The 16,436-nt window shown below is 42.2% G+C and overlaps 1 protein-coding gene across 3 annotated transcripts in view; it reads right to left on the bottom strand.

The window, feature by feature from the left end:
• The window catches only part of ARHGEF7 (Rho guanine nucleotide exchange factor 7), a 135,018-nt gene that overhangs the window by 103,372 nt on the left and 15,210 nt on the right, over nt 1–16,436 (bottom strand). For all 3 annotated transcript variants that reach the window (XM_054565856.1, XM_054565857.1, XM_054565859.1), the window contains exon 2: nt 1,225–1,311. In XM_054565856.1, the coding sequence (XP_054421831.1) occupies nt 1,225–1,311 (87 nt within the window). The remainder of the gene's footprint in view (nt 1–1,224; nt 1,312–16,436) is intronic.

Here is a 16,436-nt window from a genome sequence, read left to right as displayed (position 1 = left end):
AATAAGGAAGTTCAATGATTAAACAACAAAGCCCACTGAAGAAGGGAAAAGGCCCTCCTGAACTAATGTCTCCCTTCCTAGAAAGCCCCATGGTCTTTGGAATCTCCACTAGGCATTCTCACTTATCTGGACATGATTTCCTCATAGCCACCAAATACTACCATCAATAAAATATCTCAGTTTGCAATCATCCATAAAAGCAGTATTTTCATTTCTATGAATTCCTACGTGTCAATTTCAAATAACCGATTAGCTTTCCTTATAACCTTCCCTTATAGAGTGGATGACTTCTAGCTTTTTTCCTCAATAATTGAGACGTCCTTCTGGGACTATCCTTCTGGGACAGAAAACCTTTATGGGTCCATCTTATATACTAGGTTCTGTCAGAGATGCTTTCACGTACTGTTATCTAGGAGCTTAGTAAAACACTCACTTCTCAGATAAGGAAACAAAGGCTGAGTGTGGTAAAGCAGAAATGGCAGAAAAGGCCAGATTTAAACACGGAACTGACTAAAGCTACATCAGCCTGTAATTGTGAAGTAAAAGTACAGCTACACTTCTGGATTTAAAGCACTACCTCAAGATTAAGACAAATCACATGTTAAAATAAGATGAAAAAGAGAAGTTTCCAGAGCTTCCCCTGAAAGGCTGTATTTAGCATAGTGACAAAACCTTAAGCAACCTAGAAGGTAAACCCAGACATACACTCAGTCTGCTCCCCAAGACATAGGTTAATATTTCTCTAACCTAAACATCAAATATTAGAATAAAAACCACCTAATTTCTGGGAGAAGGGAAAAAAACACATTAAGGAGTGAGGCTGGAAGATGATTTGGAGCCCATTTTATTGCTGTGCAGCTTTGCCTTCTGGGGATTCTAATACGCTGACCCAGACTTAGCTGCGAGCAGTTGGATAACCCCTAAAAGCAATTAAAACTAAGGCAGATGCCAAGGAATGAGATAGTACCCGTGACAAACAATTGTAGAAAATGTGTACCACCGGCACCACGAGCTACTGGAACCACTTTTCCTCGTTGCAAAAAGGGCAAAGTATGGGGCTCCGTACAGCGGCTCCTCCCTGCCCTGCGACCGCACTCACAACCTGGGGCGGCCAGCGAACCGGGTCTCGGGGCTCCGCTGCTCCGGGCCGATACCCCGGCCGCCTCCCCCCTGCCAAAGCCCGCGACCCCCTGCTCCGCCACCCCTGCGGCCGCACCCGCTCACCTCCAGGCGCAGGGAGGCCCCGCAGCCTCGCAGAAACTCGCGGATGTTGCTCAGGCACTCGCTCTCGCTCCGGGGCTCTGGGTAGACCTGCAACACAGAGCACAGAAGCTGAGCAAAGCGGAGAGGCCGCGGACGTGCCCCGAGGCGAACCCGCAGCTGCCCCAGCTGACGCTCCGGCGGGAGAATACGGCTGCCTGCAGCGCCCCCGGTTGCCCGGCAGTTCGCACGCTCAGCCACAGCCTCTCCTCACCCTCTTTCCTTCCCCCGTGCTGCACCAATCTCAGGTCCCTTTCCCTCACCAGGAAGTGGACGAGAGCAGGAAGTGACGTCTTCAGACCGCGCCCCGGACGGCCCCACACGCGACCTTTTCCGGTCCTCTGTCGCGACCTCGCAAACGCGGCCCACCTGGCCCAACGCGCAGCCTTCTCTTCCGGGCACGCTGTCCTCGTCCTCCGACTCGGCCCACCTGCCGCGACCGCGCGCGCCCTCCTTCTCTGGACACCTGGTGCTCCACCTCAGACCTGGCCCCCTTGGACACAGACTGCCGGCTCCAGAGGAGCCCGCGTGAACTCGGCCTCGGTGGCATGAGCAACCTCAGTGCGGCTGGAGAGAGCCTGCTGTTTTTTGAGTCCTTCCCTGCCCGGGGCTCAGGGGAGAAAGGAGCTAGCATTCTAATACGATTTTAAGTAGCTAGGAATATCAATTATGCTTTTTGGAATCACAATGCAACTTTCTTTGCCCAAGTACAGCCCATGTGCTTCATGAATGATTAACCATAATAGCTGGTTATAAGTCGGCGAGTAAGTCGGCTGGGGAGAAATTGGGGCGAATGCAACCTCCACAACAGGTAAAGAGCAGCAAGGAGGGCCCCTGCAGGCTGCCTGGTGCTTGGTCCAAGGTAGAACGCTAAGGGCCACACGTGTAGGTAATTATTGGCAGCATCCCAACGCAAGACACATTAGGGAAACCAGGAACTACCAATTACACAGAAAAATCAAGGGAGAAGTCTGAGGCATCAGAAGAGCTTTTTGTTGTGTTCTGAACTGGATATGAAGACTTAGTCTTGGCAGTTAGACTAAACCGTCATCCAGAATTTCAGCATTTTTGATGACACTGAAGGCCTTTTGTACTGTCCTCTAGGGGAAAATCGGGACCTTCCATCAGGCCTCTCAGGAATACGGTGGTTTCAAAGTGCTCAGGTCTTTTACAAATCAAAACAAAACCAGCGTGTTGAGAGATGTGAGGACGGAGGAAATGAGACTTTTCCTCACCTACAATTTGAAAATTCTTCGAAGAAAGTGCTAACATATTTCCCTCCAAATTGAACAGATTTGTTTTTGTAGAACAGAAAAACTAAAGTGGCCTCCTACTTCATTTTGCTTCTCTTCCTAAAAGAATGGAAAAATCTAGGTACCAAATGTGTATTTAGTATCTAACATCTTCGTATTAAATAGTTGCAAAGTATTAATTTCTGACATCCTGATGACATTTTAAAACTAAACTGTTAAACATTCTTTTTTAAAAATATATCCAATAGACTCTAAATACAATATGACATAACACCCGTTCTCCACCTAAGGAAAAAATACTGTGAACATGCTCCTCTTTAAAAGTCATAAATTTCACATTAATTTCTTTCTCCTTTAACTAATTTCCTTTGAACTTTCTCCCAGAAAATTGTGTTCTGAGGTGGTATATACTTGTGCTTAAAAATGTTACTGATCTCACTGCTTTTTGCAAGAGCCCCACACAAATATAGTTAATACTCACTCACTGATTGTGTTTGCAAACTCGCCTATTAGGTAAAATGTACATTTAACCCCAAAATCAGTACTTGTGACACTCTCAGTTATTTACGGACATGTGCACAGATGTGAAAAATTTGAATTGCCTTATGCACACATTCCCAGCTGAACTTGAACCAAGGCCATGTTCTGCACCATCTTGTTTTAGTCACAATATTAGGTGAATGTCCTTTTCACAATCAATTCATGTCAGATTTTTCACATTTGTGTGCTTTTTGTTGATTTCATTGTTTTAAATGGCCCCCAAGCTAGTACTAAAGCACTGTCTAGTGTTTCTAAATGCAAAAAGTCTATAGTGTGCCTTGCAGAGAAAATACAAGTGTTAGATAAGCTTTATACAGGCCTGTTATACTGCCACTGGCTGTTAATAAATCAACAATACGGTATATCCAGAAAAAGGATGAGGAGATTCACCAATCTACATGAGGCTGCTCAGAAAGTGCTAAAGTAACATCTGTAGTACATGATGGATCTATAGAAAACATGGAAAAGCAACTTAGTTTGTGGATTCATGAAATGACGACCCAAACAAGTGTAGTGGACAGCATTGTGAGGCTAAAGGCCAAAGAAATTTATGGTCATGTTACCCAGGGTCAGGAAAACGTTCAACCTTTCTCTGCTACTGCAGGCTGGCTTGCATGTTTCAAAAGGTGAAACTACAGGAAATATATTGAATTTGCAGGCAAGACAGGTTCTGCAGATCACGAGGCTGCAGAAGAATTTTTAAAATATCTGCTAAGCATTATACATGAATAGAGTTATATGGAAGACCAGGTTTTCAATGCTGATGAGACAGGCTAGTTTTATAAGAATGTTGGCAAACGAATCTATCTATGTAATACAAATGGCCTACAAAACTCCTGGCTTAAATCATGCAAAGACCATGCAACCTTGCTATTATGTGCCAATGCCAAAGGAGACTTTTAAGTGCAAATGCCTAATGGTACACAGAGCACAAAACCCACGAGCACTTGGGAAAAACCTGAACCATATGCCAGTCCATTGGAGGTGGAACAAAAAAGCATGAATGTAGTCCAAAATATTCTGGGATTGGTTCCACAACTGCTTCATCCCAAAGCTGAATGCTATTTCCAAGGCAAAAACTTTGCCTTCAGGGTTAATTTTGGATAATGTTCCAGTTCACTGCCATGAAGAACTCGAAAATGCCCACCCTGAAATAGAAGTTCTCCTCATGCCCCCAAATACCGCATCTTTCATCTAAACCCTCACTTGGCATAATAAAAGCTTTTAAGGCACACTACACCAGGGAGCTTTATAGCAATACTGTTGAGGCTCTTGATGCCAAAGAGGAAACCACCATAATGGAATACTGGAAGTCAGTCACTATTCACAATGTTATTGATTATATTGGCAGAGCCTGGGACAACATCAAGCAGGCTACTATCAATAATTGTTGGGGAAATGTTTGACCAGACTGCATGAAAAATTTTGAAGGTGTTAGAGAAAATATGAAAAACAGTGTCAAAAGTATAATGCATACTGCAGAGCAATAAGTGGAGAAGGTCTCAATGACATGAAGGAAAGAGATGTAGAGGAAATTTTGATTGGACAGCAGTAGAACCCACCAACAAAGAGTTGGATAACAGAAGAAACCTGTATGTTGAAATGGAAGGAGTTTTATGATGTAACTTGATTCTTTGAAGCCTTCTGAGTTACACAGCCAAAGTTCAGATATAATCTATCATAAATAAAAAATTTTAAATCATCATATAACAGTTTGATTAGGGTGCCTTGCAGTTCTGTGAAAGCTAGGAAGTAGAAATCCCTGAGCTGCAAAATTCCAGTCTTTAAAGTTACCCACTTTTCAATATCATGGATACTTTTAATTGTCCCTTTGTTACAAGGCCTTGAGGTTTTCCATCTTGCAGCACTGTACCTCAGGAAGACAACATATGGGTGAATGGTCTGCCCTTTTATGTGCTGTGGGAGAAAGGCCATTGTGAAAGTGGAGGTGGGAGAGCTGAACCAGCACAGTGCCCTCCCTGATCACGTTCACTTCCCAGTCTAATCAATTTTAGGTGGGTGCATCCACAAGTTGAGGATCTGGAAATGGATTCCCTTAAAACTATCCCACGCCTTCAAAAGTCATTATGTACACAGGTGTTTGTGGCTAGCTACTTCAGTGAATACTGTACCTCAAACAACATACCTGTTTGGAAAACTGTAATGTGAAAGTCAAAACTTTATAGTAAACAGTCCCTAACTGTAACGTAACACGCTGACCTTGGATAAGTCACTGGACACCTCTGGATCTATGTCCTGATCCCGAATTTAAGGCTAGCATATTCAGCCTTTCTCACAAAGTTTTTGGGAGGAAAAAATGGAATTGCAAAGAAGAGTGAGACAAGGTCCCTGCCTTCAGTGAGGCAGGCAAGAATTGCATACAACATGACAAGTACAACCACGCAGATATACACTCAGGACCATGGAAGCACAAAGAAACCAATTTTATAGACACAGCGCAAGGAATAAGGTTTAACCAACCCAAAAGGTGACATCGAAGTTGGGGATAAGAGCATGAAGATGCAAATGGCACTGCATTTTCAAAGGTGTGACATTTAAGAAGTCCATGGTGTTTTGAAGGCTGGTGAGCAATCAAGGGCAACTGAGATCCTGGGTAAAACTAGAGTAGGAAAAATATATATGTGAGACATGATGGTACAAAAGAAGATACTTGAAGTCCCCCTTATTTCGCTAAAAAAGCTATAAGAATGGTAAGTACGTGAAAAAGTGTTCGTTATTGGTCATCAGGGAAATGCAAATTAAAACCGCAGATAATACTATACACCACCAGAATGGGTAAGATGGAAAAGGCTGACAATAAAGTACTGGCAAGATGGAAAACAATTGGAACCCCCTTACATGACTGGTAGGAGTGTAAAGCAGCACATTTGGAAAACTGCAAGTTTCTTGCAAAGTTAAACATACCTATGTCCCAGCAATTCCTTTCTAGGTATTTACCCAAGAGAGATGAAAACATGCCCACAAAAAGGCATGTACAAGAATGTTCATAACTTTATTTGTAATCACCAAAGGCGAGCTTTCCTCAGTGCACTCTCCAAGGTATTTGGAGAACTCTGACCAACAAGTGCCCAATTCACTTTCCAGAAATCCTGGTCCCAAGTTCTCCACATTAATAAATTCCAGGCTTAGCCCTGGCTGGTGTGGCTCAGTTGATCTCGTAGACTGAAAGTTCACAGGTTCAGTCCCCAGTCAAAGTGCACAGAAGGGGCAACCCATCCGTATTTCTCTCTCACATCAATGTTTCTCTCCCTCTCTCCCCCTCCATTCCTCTCTTTAAAAAAATTAATAACCATGTCTTCAAGATGAGAATAAGAAATTTAAAAAAAAAAAAAAACCTTCAGGCTTTTCCATCAAGAGCTCTAATCAGGCAGAGGCATAGGCAGACCCAAAATCGCTGTGATTTTCCTTTCAAACATGGCTTTTGTACTTAGTAGTTGATAAAAGGTGTGTCTGATGTTCTGAGAATATGCTACAAACTAAATCATGAAGCAATGTTAAGGTCAGGCTTCAGACACCTCCACAGCTGTCCATTTTCCTTCTCAGCTCTTCTCTACCACCCACATCATGCCAAGAACAACCTGCTCCACCCTCAGTCCACACAAAGTGCCAATGAAGGCAACTGCCTTCTCTCTAATTCTGAAAGTTTAGAGAGTCTGAGTGTAGAGAAACCGTATGAGAAAAGAGAATAGGCAGTTCTAGCAAGAAAAATAATTAAACAAGTTCAGTGTTACACAACAACAATTAAGATCAACAGTATAGAAAACACAACTTACACTACCTGGGAAACACTTAACTCTCCAGGTCCCTAGTCCTCAAAAATTCTGATTGAGTAGGCCTGAAATACAGCCCAGAATTCGGTGTGTATGTGTGCACAAGTATGTGTGAAATTCCCATCTGACTGACTGTGCATGTGTGTGTTTTTTAAATACTCCATTTGACTGATTTTCAGCCAAGTTTGGAACCACTAATACTGTATGTATAATTCAAGTGTTTCTCAAATGGACAGATGCATCAGCATCACCTGGAATAACAGATTACTAAGACCTGCCACAGAGTTTAAACTCTAAGTCTGCGATGGAGCCCAAGAATTTGGATTTCTGACAAGGTCCCAGAAGATGCTGATGGTACCAGGACCATACTTAGAGAACTAGTGGTATAAGTAGGCTGGCTATTATGGACATGTTCTGTTTTTCTCCCATTGGAAAAACAAATTCCCAAGTACAGAACAAAGGCCTTCCCAGCTCTCTGCCATCAAAAGCCTCATCACCCCAGCTATAAAGATCAGATCACTTCCTCTGAATACCTGTGGTTCTGTCTGAAGCCCCCACAATGTAGCTGGACCTACTTGTGCATGTCTTATTTTCACCATTAAACATAAACTCTCTGAGTGCAGGGGTCCATAGCATCTCCTGTTAAATAGACTAAATGACCTACCAACTTAGGTCACCAAATTCACTAATCACAGAAGTGAGAAAACCTTAGTGTAGAAAGGTTCTACATTCAAGGCAGACTGTTATTTTACAGATGAAGACAAAGAGACTCAGGATAGATGACTTGCCCAAAATTATGCAGCTTGCATACTTCACCTACCTGCTTTGTACTCCAGGACGCTAACCTGTGAGGACTGCAGCAATCAGGGTGCCCAGTGCATTAGCTTCTGGTGGGATTCAGCCAACCAAGCAGGCAGCCACCCTGCTGAGCAGCTGCCTGATACAGCTGCAGTGATGTGCTAGAGCTGCTCAGAAAAGCTGACTATGTGCTTCCCACCCCAACTCTGAAATCAGTAACAGCACCTTTGGAACTTGGAATCAGACACAGGGGAAGTGTTTACACCACAGAAATTGGCAAACCCTACAAATCAGGGACTCTCAGCACAGAGTGCCCATTGTTAAGCCTTTACCAACACACCACTGGCTGTATTCCTCAACTGAAGACCACAGCTCCTACCAGGAGCCTTCTCCTGTGGTTACGGCTTTCACTGCCTCCAGGAATCTGCTTTCCTCACTTTTCCCTGCGGGCCTAGGGGAAGAAGTGGCTTCCCAGAACACTCCCATATCATTACAGGTTGCCCTTATCCCTGCCCACACTGTGTAAATAGCCTCTTCATTAAACTCTCCCCAGCCACCCATGTTCAGCATGCTATCTGCTTTCTGCTGGGACCCAAACCTACTGAGCTGCTAGTGATACAGTTAAAAATAGAACAGTGTCACAGCAGAAGATGGGAAATAATTTAGAGAAAGGGTTGAGTCAATTATCACACTTTCACAAAACAGACCACCACCTACCACACAGCCTTTTAAGAAGAGTTAGTTTTATATACTAATATGTTACAATCTCCTAGTTACAGTAAGTAGGGGAAAGGAACATAGGGAACAATACATATAATGTGCTTCCTTTTGTGTAAAAAAAGAAAAAAGAAAATGTGTGTAAGAGTTTAGAAATGCATGGAATATCTCTGGAAGCACATGTCAGACACTTTTAACAGGGCTTACTTGCCTCCAGGGAAAGGAAAAGGGGCCTAGAAGATGGGAAGAACTTTGCTTTTTACTCTACTTTTTTGTACCTCTTCAGTTTTGTACCACATGCAAGGATTAGTAAGTAAATACATTTTTAAAAGGAAGAAGAAGAACAATCTAATGTTCTCCTCAGGCCGTGGTGCCTTCCCAGTCCTTAGTAAGCCCAGCCGTCAGTGTGTTGGAGTCCCTGTAGGACCAACCTCCACCACTCCAGGCCAAGATGCAATGCCATGTTTAAAATCCTGAACTCATCTTCTAAAAGTCTAATTAGCACTTATTAATGCATCTAATTTTTAATTATCTGGTAGCCATTGCTTTCTTCTAATTAGACTGAAGCTATCTCCTGGTAAGGATTGACTGAGCTCTTACATAGCACAGTGTGCTCATTCAACAGTTAGTGATGTTCAATGGAGTGAAAATGTAGGTTGATAGAGCCCACTTGGCAGTCTACTCGGCAGCCCTTCCTCCAAATCTACTGGAAAACAAATGAAGCACCCAGCAGAAGTTTCAAGGATTTAGTTGCTAAATATCTTCCCAAAATGCATAGCCGAGGGTTACAAGTATTTTACTGAAAGAAACTCAAGCTTTTAATAAAGTATATTTTTCTTTTGTTTTCCTCCTTCAACTTATTCCAAAACCCAACTCTTCTATGGATGCTGCAATCAGCTGGGGGAAAAGAAAATGTCTTCTGTCAGTTTGGAACTAGCCAAATTATAAAGGGCAATAAGAAATATGAATGTACAAAATCTCCAGTTCCCAAGCTAAATTCAGATATCTAAGACATGTGAAATGTCAAGGAGAGGCCCAGCAAGACTACACAAATTAACTCCTGTCCCTTGAGGTTTGGTTCCCAGAAACTCCAAAAGCATATTTTATGTTCTTCAGAAATGGTCACACCATCCAAATTCATACCAATGCCAAAAATGGACTTTTTTAAATGTAAGCATGAAACATTCACCAGCCAACCTAGAATAAACTCTACTGAAGTTATATTTTGTTCCCTCAACAATGTTAAATCAAAACAGGCAGGTAGGTATTAATCAAGTAAGAGCACTCTGGAAAACAACACATGCCCTGTCTGGCTATGATCAGGGCACAAGGAAAGTGTAAGGGCATGGAATGGGCTGTTGTTAATGTCCCATTACATTCCCTAAGCAGATGCCATTTCTTATGCCTTTGAAGGATCTTGATACAAGAACACAGAAGAGTACAAATTCATAAGACAGCTCAAATCAGGCCTGCGGTCAGAGATTTTTTCTTACTGGGAGTTGTCACCTGTTCATATGGAATAATAATTTTTGTTTTTTCTCTCTCATTCTTATGTTTGCGACCTAACGAAAACTGGCCATAAATTTTGTCACAGCGTTTTGTAAATCTGAACCACTGCTTATTTTCTTCTTCAGCTCTATTTCTATGTAGTTTCTGATCCTTTGACATCCATTTCCTCTCCTGCTGAACACATTTCAGAATGGTTGTAGTATCTTCCTGTTATCCATCAGTGGAAAAGTCTGTGGAGAAGGCTTGTGGTCTTGTGTAAAGGTGCTAAAAATATCTAAAGCAGGAACTTGCTGTGTATCCTTATATTATCATTATAGCAAGGGGTTGAGAACCTCCTAGGAGGGGAGGAACCCCTGCAGTCTGCTCTCTGAAAGGGACACTGGTGGTGGCTTGGTCTCACAAGTATCACAATGTGACATTCCTATCTTTGACCAAGACAACTCAGGTTAAAACATCAACTCCTACCCTACAGGCACTGGGGGTATTCCACCGTTTAAATCTGTGTTCTCCAATATCTCAGAGGGTTTTATGCATGCCCTGCCAGTCCCCATTTGTTTCGCCCTGCTATTCGTGCTTGCTTCTGAACCCCCTTCTCCACGTCTTTCCCACACACAACAGAAGGGCTGCAATAGAACTACAGAGCACTGCCCTGCCTTGTGCATGACCCTCTCGTCTAAAGGATTTTCTTTTAAACTGCCTGAGAGGCTGCATTCAAGGCAAGAAGATTAAACACTGACCACCTAGGAAAAGATTCTGTTTTGAACCACATGATAGCATGTGGGAGGTTTGAAGGCACGCAAAGGGGCTGGCTGACTTTGGAGAGTGACTGGGAAGCAAAAGGGAGCCTTCATTTGAGGAGGAAGCCTGAATAAGGGAATAGAAAACAGCTGAGGACATTCGCTGGCAAGCATGCCTCTATAAATAGAAGCTGAGACCCCCCACCTCCCTGGAGGAAAAGGCAAGGGGAAGGAAGTCACCACAGCTTGGAATACTCACTGCTGCAAAAGCCTCTTACATGAAAGAACTCAGCAGCCAGTCAAGACTTCCATTCTAACTGTGAGTAATAAAAAGGTGATAAAAAGATCATTATCTCTCAAAACTCTTAAGAATCAGCGGAGTATGGCTGAAATAAATAGGGCTGTAGCTGTGAAGAAAATGTGTAGCTGTCTGTATTTGGAAAATATGCTTTCAAAAATCACTTAGAAAACCTGACCTTCATTAAAGATAAGGCTGCCAATGTATACTCAGGAATTTTCTTTCTTTCATAGTACTATAACTGGAATATCTCACTTCATATTTATAATTTGCCTGTCACATTTGAGCACTCCTGTACTTAAAACCCTCAAATGTGCACCATCTCATTCTGCAAAAGCCAAAGTCCTTTAATAGAATGAAAAGACAAGTCACAGATAGGGAGAAGATACTTGCAAAACACACATCCAATCAAGGACTTATATCCAAAACATACAAAGAATTCCTAAAACTCAACAATAAGAAAACAGACAACCCAATTTAAAAATGGGCAAAAGGTCTGAAGGAGACACCTCACCAAAGGCATACAGATGGCAACTGAGAACATGAAGAGATGCTCCATATCATATGTCATTAAGAAAATGCAAATTAAAACAGTAAGAGACGACTACATACCATTAGAATGACACCAGTCCAACAGAGACACCACCAAATGCCGGTGAGGATGTGGACCAACAGGAACTCTTTTATTCATTTTTGATGGGAATGCAAAATGGTACAGCCACTTTGGAAGACAGTTCAAGCTGTTTCTTACAAAACTAAACACCCTCTCACCATATGATCCAGCAATCACATTCCATGGATAAATTTGCTTTACCCAAATGAGTTGAAAACTTATGTCCATGCAAAAACCTGCATACAAATGTTTACAGCAGCTTTATTCATAACTGCCAAAACCTGGAAGTAATCAAGATGTCCTTCCATAGATCAATGGATAAATAAAGTGTTACATCCAGACAATAGAAGGGCATTGAGCACTAGAAAGAAATGAACTATTATGCCACTAGAGACACGGAGAAACCTTAACTGCTTGTTACTAAATGAAAGAAGCCAATCTGAAAATGCTACATAATTCCAATTATATGACATTCTGGAAAAGACAAAACTGTGGAGACAGTAAAAAGATCAGTGGTTGCCACAGGTTCAGCAGGGAGTGTGGGATGAATAGGCAGAGCACAAAGGACTTTGGGGCTAGAGAAACTATCCTGTATGACACTGTAATGGTGAATCCATGTCATTATGCATTTGCCCAGACCCACAGAAAGTACAACATAACGTACCCTACGGACTTGAGCTAATAATATATCAATATTGGTCCATCTGTTGTGACAAGCATACCACATTAATGCAAGATATTAATAACAGGATAAAGACGGGGGGGAGTGGAGAAAGAGTATATGGGAATTCTCTGTACGTTCTGCTCAATTTTCTGGAAACCTAAAACCACTCTAAACAATAAAGTCTATTAATTTTTTTTAATGTCAAAGTCCTTTTGATAGCTGGACAGACTCTGCACAAGCTGCTCCCTTGTTCCTTCATCACTCAGCTACTCCTTCTCCCCCAACTCACACTGGCCTCTGCTGTCCCAGACTTACCAGGCTAACTCCCACCCCAGGACCTTTGCACGGGCACTCCCTCTGCCTGAAATCCTCTTCTTCCAGTCACGTCACACCTTCCCTCATATTCAGCAAGTCGTTATTCAAATGTCACTTCTGATGTAAAATTGCAATATCGCCCTAATTGGTGGCCCTCCTCCTCACTCCATCCTCCTCACTCCATCCTCCTCACTCTCCTGTTTCTAACACTTATCACTGCCTAACATACTATGTAATCTACTTATGTACTATGTATGTTTACAGAACACCTCCCCGCACTATGAAATATATGCTACATATGCAAAGTATTTGGTCTTTTAGATGACTCCTATATCTCACACCCGGCATACACAAGCACTTACTATTTGTTCAATGAGTTAATGAATTAATTAAGGACCTATACCTATGACGCTAATCGATGGCCATAAATTATTTGATTAGTTTAATGAAAGGGAAGTTGAGTGATATTGATATAGCACCTAGACCCAAAAGGAATATAAAATGGTTTAATATGAGAACTGAATATTTGAGACAGAAACTATCTTGCAAAAAACCTGGAAATATAATCACCACAGGCATATGATACAGAGAAAAGATGCTCTTGGATTTTACCATAAAATCCTCAGCCCCTTTCTGTCCTGACTAACAGATGCATCTTGTTACTGCCAGCTCTGCCTGAGGCCAGCTGCCCAGCTGCTGCCCCGCTCTCTCTAGGGCTACCCACATTCAGTGTCCTGGGCTCCATTTTCTCTTTGTGTGTATCAGGGCGTCAGTTAGCCGGGTGCTGTTAAGAGCCGGCACTCTGGTTTCAGCTCTCATCTCTCTATCACTAAGGAAAATCGCTGGCTCTAAGTTGTTTCCCCGGAACCAGCTGGTCTGCTCCCTCAGGCCTCTTTAGGCTCCTGTTGGCCAACACTTTATGCAGCCGTCCACAGACCTGCATGTTTAATAAGGTTGCTTTATATTAGTTTCCTAAGTTTCACGAAGGGGCTGAAACGAGCTGATGAAGACCTCATTTGATTCTGACATTTCAGAGATGAGAGCCAGACAGAGACACACAGAACAAGAAAAGGGAAGGGAATGAATAAGGGCAATTGCCAAAACTGCAGTTATGTTTGTTACTGTTTTTGTTATTGTACATTGTCATTTATTTTGTCTCATGATAGCCTCAGGGAGAGTATACAACTCCTTAGCTACTGACTCATTTTCCTTCAGACTGTTTTCTCTCTTCAGATTGAGCAAATTCCATCGATGAGTCCTCACTTCACTGGTTCTCTTTTCTGTCATCTCCACTCTACCTTTTTTATTTTATCCTCCCCTAAGGACGTGATTATTGATCTTAGAGAGTAGAAGAGAGGGAGAGAAACATCGACTGGTTGCCTCTCATATGCGCCCTGACCAGGGACTGAACCTGCAACCGAGGCATGTGCCCTGAGACCAGGAATTGAATCCACAACCTTTCAGTTCAGTTCAGTTCAGTTCACCGACTGAGCCACACTCGCCAGGGCTCTACCCGAGCCCATCCACTGAGCTCATCTACTGAGTTTTATTTCAGTTATTCTATTTTTCAGTTCTATAGTTTCCATTTGTTTCTTTCAAGTCCTATTTCTTTGCTGAGATGTCCTACTTTTTAATTTGTTTTGAGAGAATTTGTAATTGTTTTTTAATGCTGTCTTAAAAATCCTTGTCAGGTAATTCCAACATCATTCACTGGAAGGAGGAATGGTTGCTAAAGGTCACCTCAGTGATGACATCTAGAAAAGCAATCCTCTAGAAAAAGCAATCATTGAGAGAAAGAGCTTCCTGAGACCAGGCTTGGGGTTGGGGAGATTGTCAAAAATTGTCATTGTTTTCTCTATATTCAGTAACAAAATGAATTCTTAAGTGGCTACTGAATTGAAAAGCACAATGTGGAATGAAATCAAGGCGCTTGTCCTCAGTGTTGGTGGAAGGCTGGTGTGAGCCGCGCAGCCTCCTCCAGACCTTCAAAGAACAAGGAGGCCCAGTTTAAGGGCCACAAACCCACCACCCCTTAGAAGCTGCCTTAGAATGAATCCAACAGCTCAGCTAAACTCCATCACTAAACAGCAGCGGCTGCCTGGTTATGTTTTGATACATTCCAGACTATTTCCAGAGGCAATTCCCTAACCCCACAGCCCAACATTGGCGATTTACTTTTCCCTTAAAAGCACTGTGTTAAAGGAGAACCCTTACCTAGAAGTGTCTCCATATGTCTGGGTAGCTTTTCGTGACTCATCATCTTAGCCACAGTTCTTTTTTCCAGGCCTAATGTCAGTGTTTCAAGGATCTGTCCTTAAGTGCCTCAATTTAAATAATATAGCCATCAAATCTCATACAAACCTCCTGAGCTGATTTCTTCATGGAGACTGTGTTTCCCTCCTGTTTTATATAAAATTTTTCTACATGCACAGAAATATGTGTGTAATTCCATTTTTTCAGGTATATTATGAGTGTCCCCTCCAACCCCAGGCAGGATTTCTTTCCAATTTCCAACCTCTCTACCTCCAGGTTTAATGCTCCAAAAGCCCACAGGGCGGCAGCATGGGAAAAGGCACTAATTAGGAAACGTCTCAAGCCTGAGGGAGTAATCCAGGTAGGCAAGCAGCCAGTGCTCCCCTGTGGGAAAGCCCCCAGCTTTCTGTCTTCTGTCTTCTTAAAGGGCCATGCATGCAATCTGGCCAGTCCAGCTTATGGTACTTCTGGGCTGATGAGTTCAGTAGGCTGTCTGTGGTTCTCAGATGTGGTCCCCTGGACCAACAGCATCAGCATGACCTGAGAACTTGTTAGAAATGCAGATTCTCAACCCCCACCCAGACCTACTGAATCAGGAACTCTGGGGTGAGGCCCAGCAATGTGTATTTTCACAAGTCACCTGGTGACTGATACTCATGTAAATGTTAGACCCATCAACCACCTAAAATCAAAGGTACAAAATGATGGAAAGTCCATCATTACTTGGAAACAACTTGAAATGCACATACTACTAATTCTGATGTCAGCAATATGACTAACATTTTTATATATAATGGACAAAAATTAATGTTGGGCAGCTATGCCACATTCAGCCAGAAGAGAAGAAAAACCAAACCAACCCAAATATTTTCAGTCTGTAAGCTCCTCAATGAGTATGTGTGTCTCACACGTCCCTCAATATCCCCACCCCTACTCCCAATAACACTCTCCCCGCCATTCTCTCAAAAAAAGAGGATTAAGAAGGGAAAAAACTGGTGAACTTACTTCTCCTACATGTGGAAACAAAACTGAGCAGTGCATTTTTATTGCTTTGAACTGGAAAAAGAATACCCAAAGCTAAACATTGCTTCCATTTATTGTGGTTATTTAGGAACAATATGTCTAATAAACACCATTTGATTTACTTCCCTTTATTTATTATATGTAACAAATGGCTAGCATTCTCTAAATAAGAGAAAGCACACCCCGGAAGAGACACATGTATATTCATAAAATTATAATACAAATTGTCCTCAAAATGAACCTGAACTTACTAAAAATTATACCTGTATAACCTGAAAATGCCTTATTCTGCATCAGATCTGTATTTTCAAATATCGACTGCAAAACAGAAATACAGAAAAGAGCAGTTTGTTTTCAGCAGTGTCACCAGCCTTACCTCGAAGGCCATTTACTGTACACTTAAGATAAGATGGAAGTCTCAGAAGTGCTCAAAGTGGCAACTGTTTAGCCTCAACACAACACTCATTGTATTTAAACAAATATGTTAAAACATATAGGAAATACAAGTAAAAAATACGATAGATATATTTCCCTGAAACTATTCAATAGGATACTGTTTAGTTCTAGAGTCTCCCTTATCAAGGTAAAAAACAGGTGATGGTCAACTTCCCCTTAATGAAATTTTCAAGGGAGTTGATAAGCATCCTAATGTCCTGCTCGATCCC

Source organism: Pteronotus mesoamericanus, unplaced genomic scaffold (assembly GCF_021234165.1).
Source record: "Pteronotus mesoamericanus isolate MK-2021 breed Mesoamerican mustached bat unplaced genomic scaffold, CSHL_Meso_final contig_169, whole genome shotgun sequence".
NCBI classification, from domain to species: Eukaryota; Metazoa; Chordata; class Mammalia; order Chiroptera; family Mormoopidae; genus Pteronotus; species Pteronotus mesoamericanus.
Note: the sequence above shows the minus strand (reverse complement) of the source record. Positions and strands in the feature narration are given on the sequence as shown.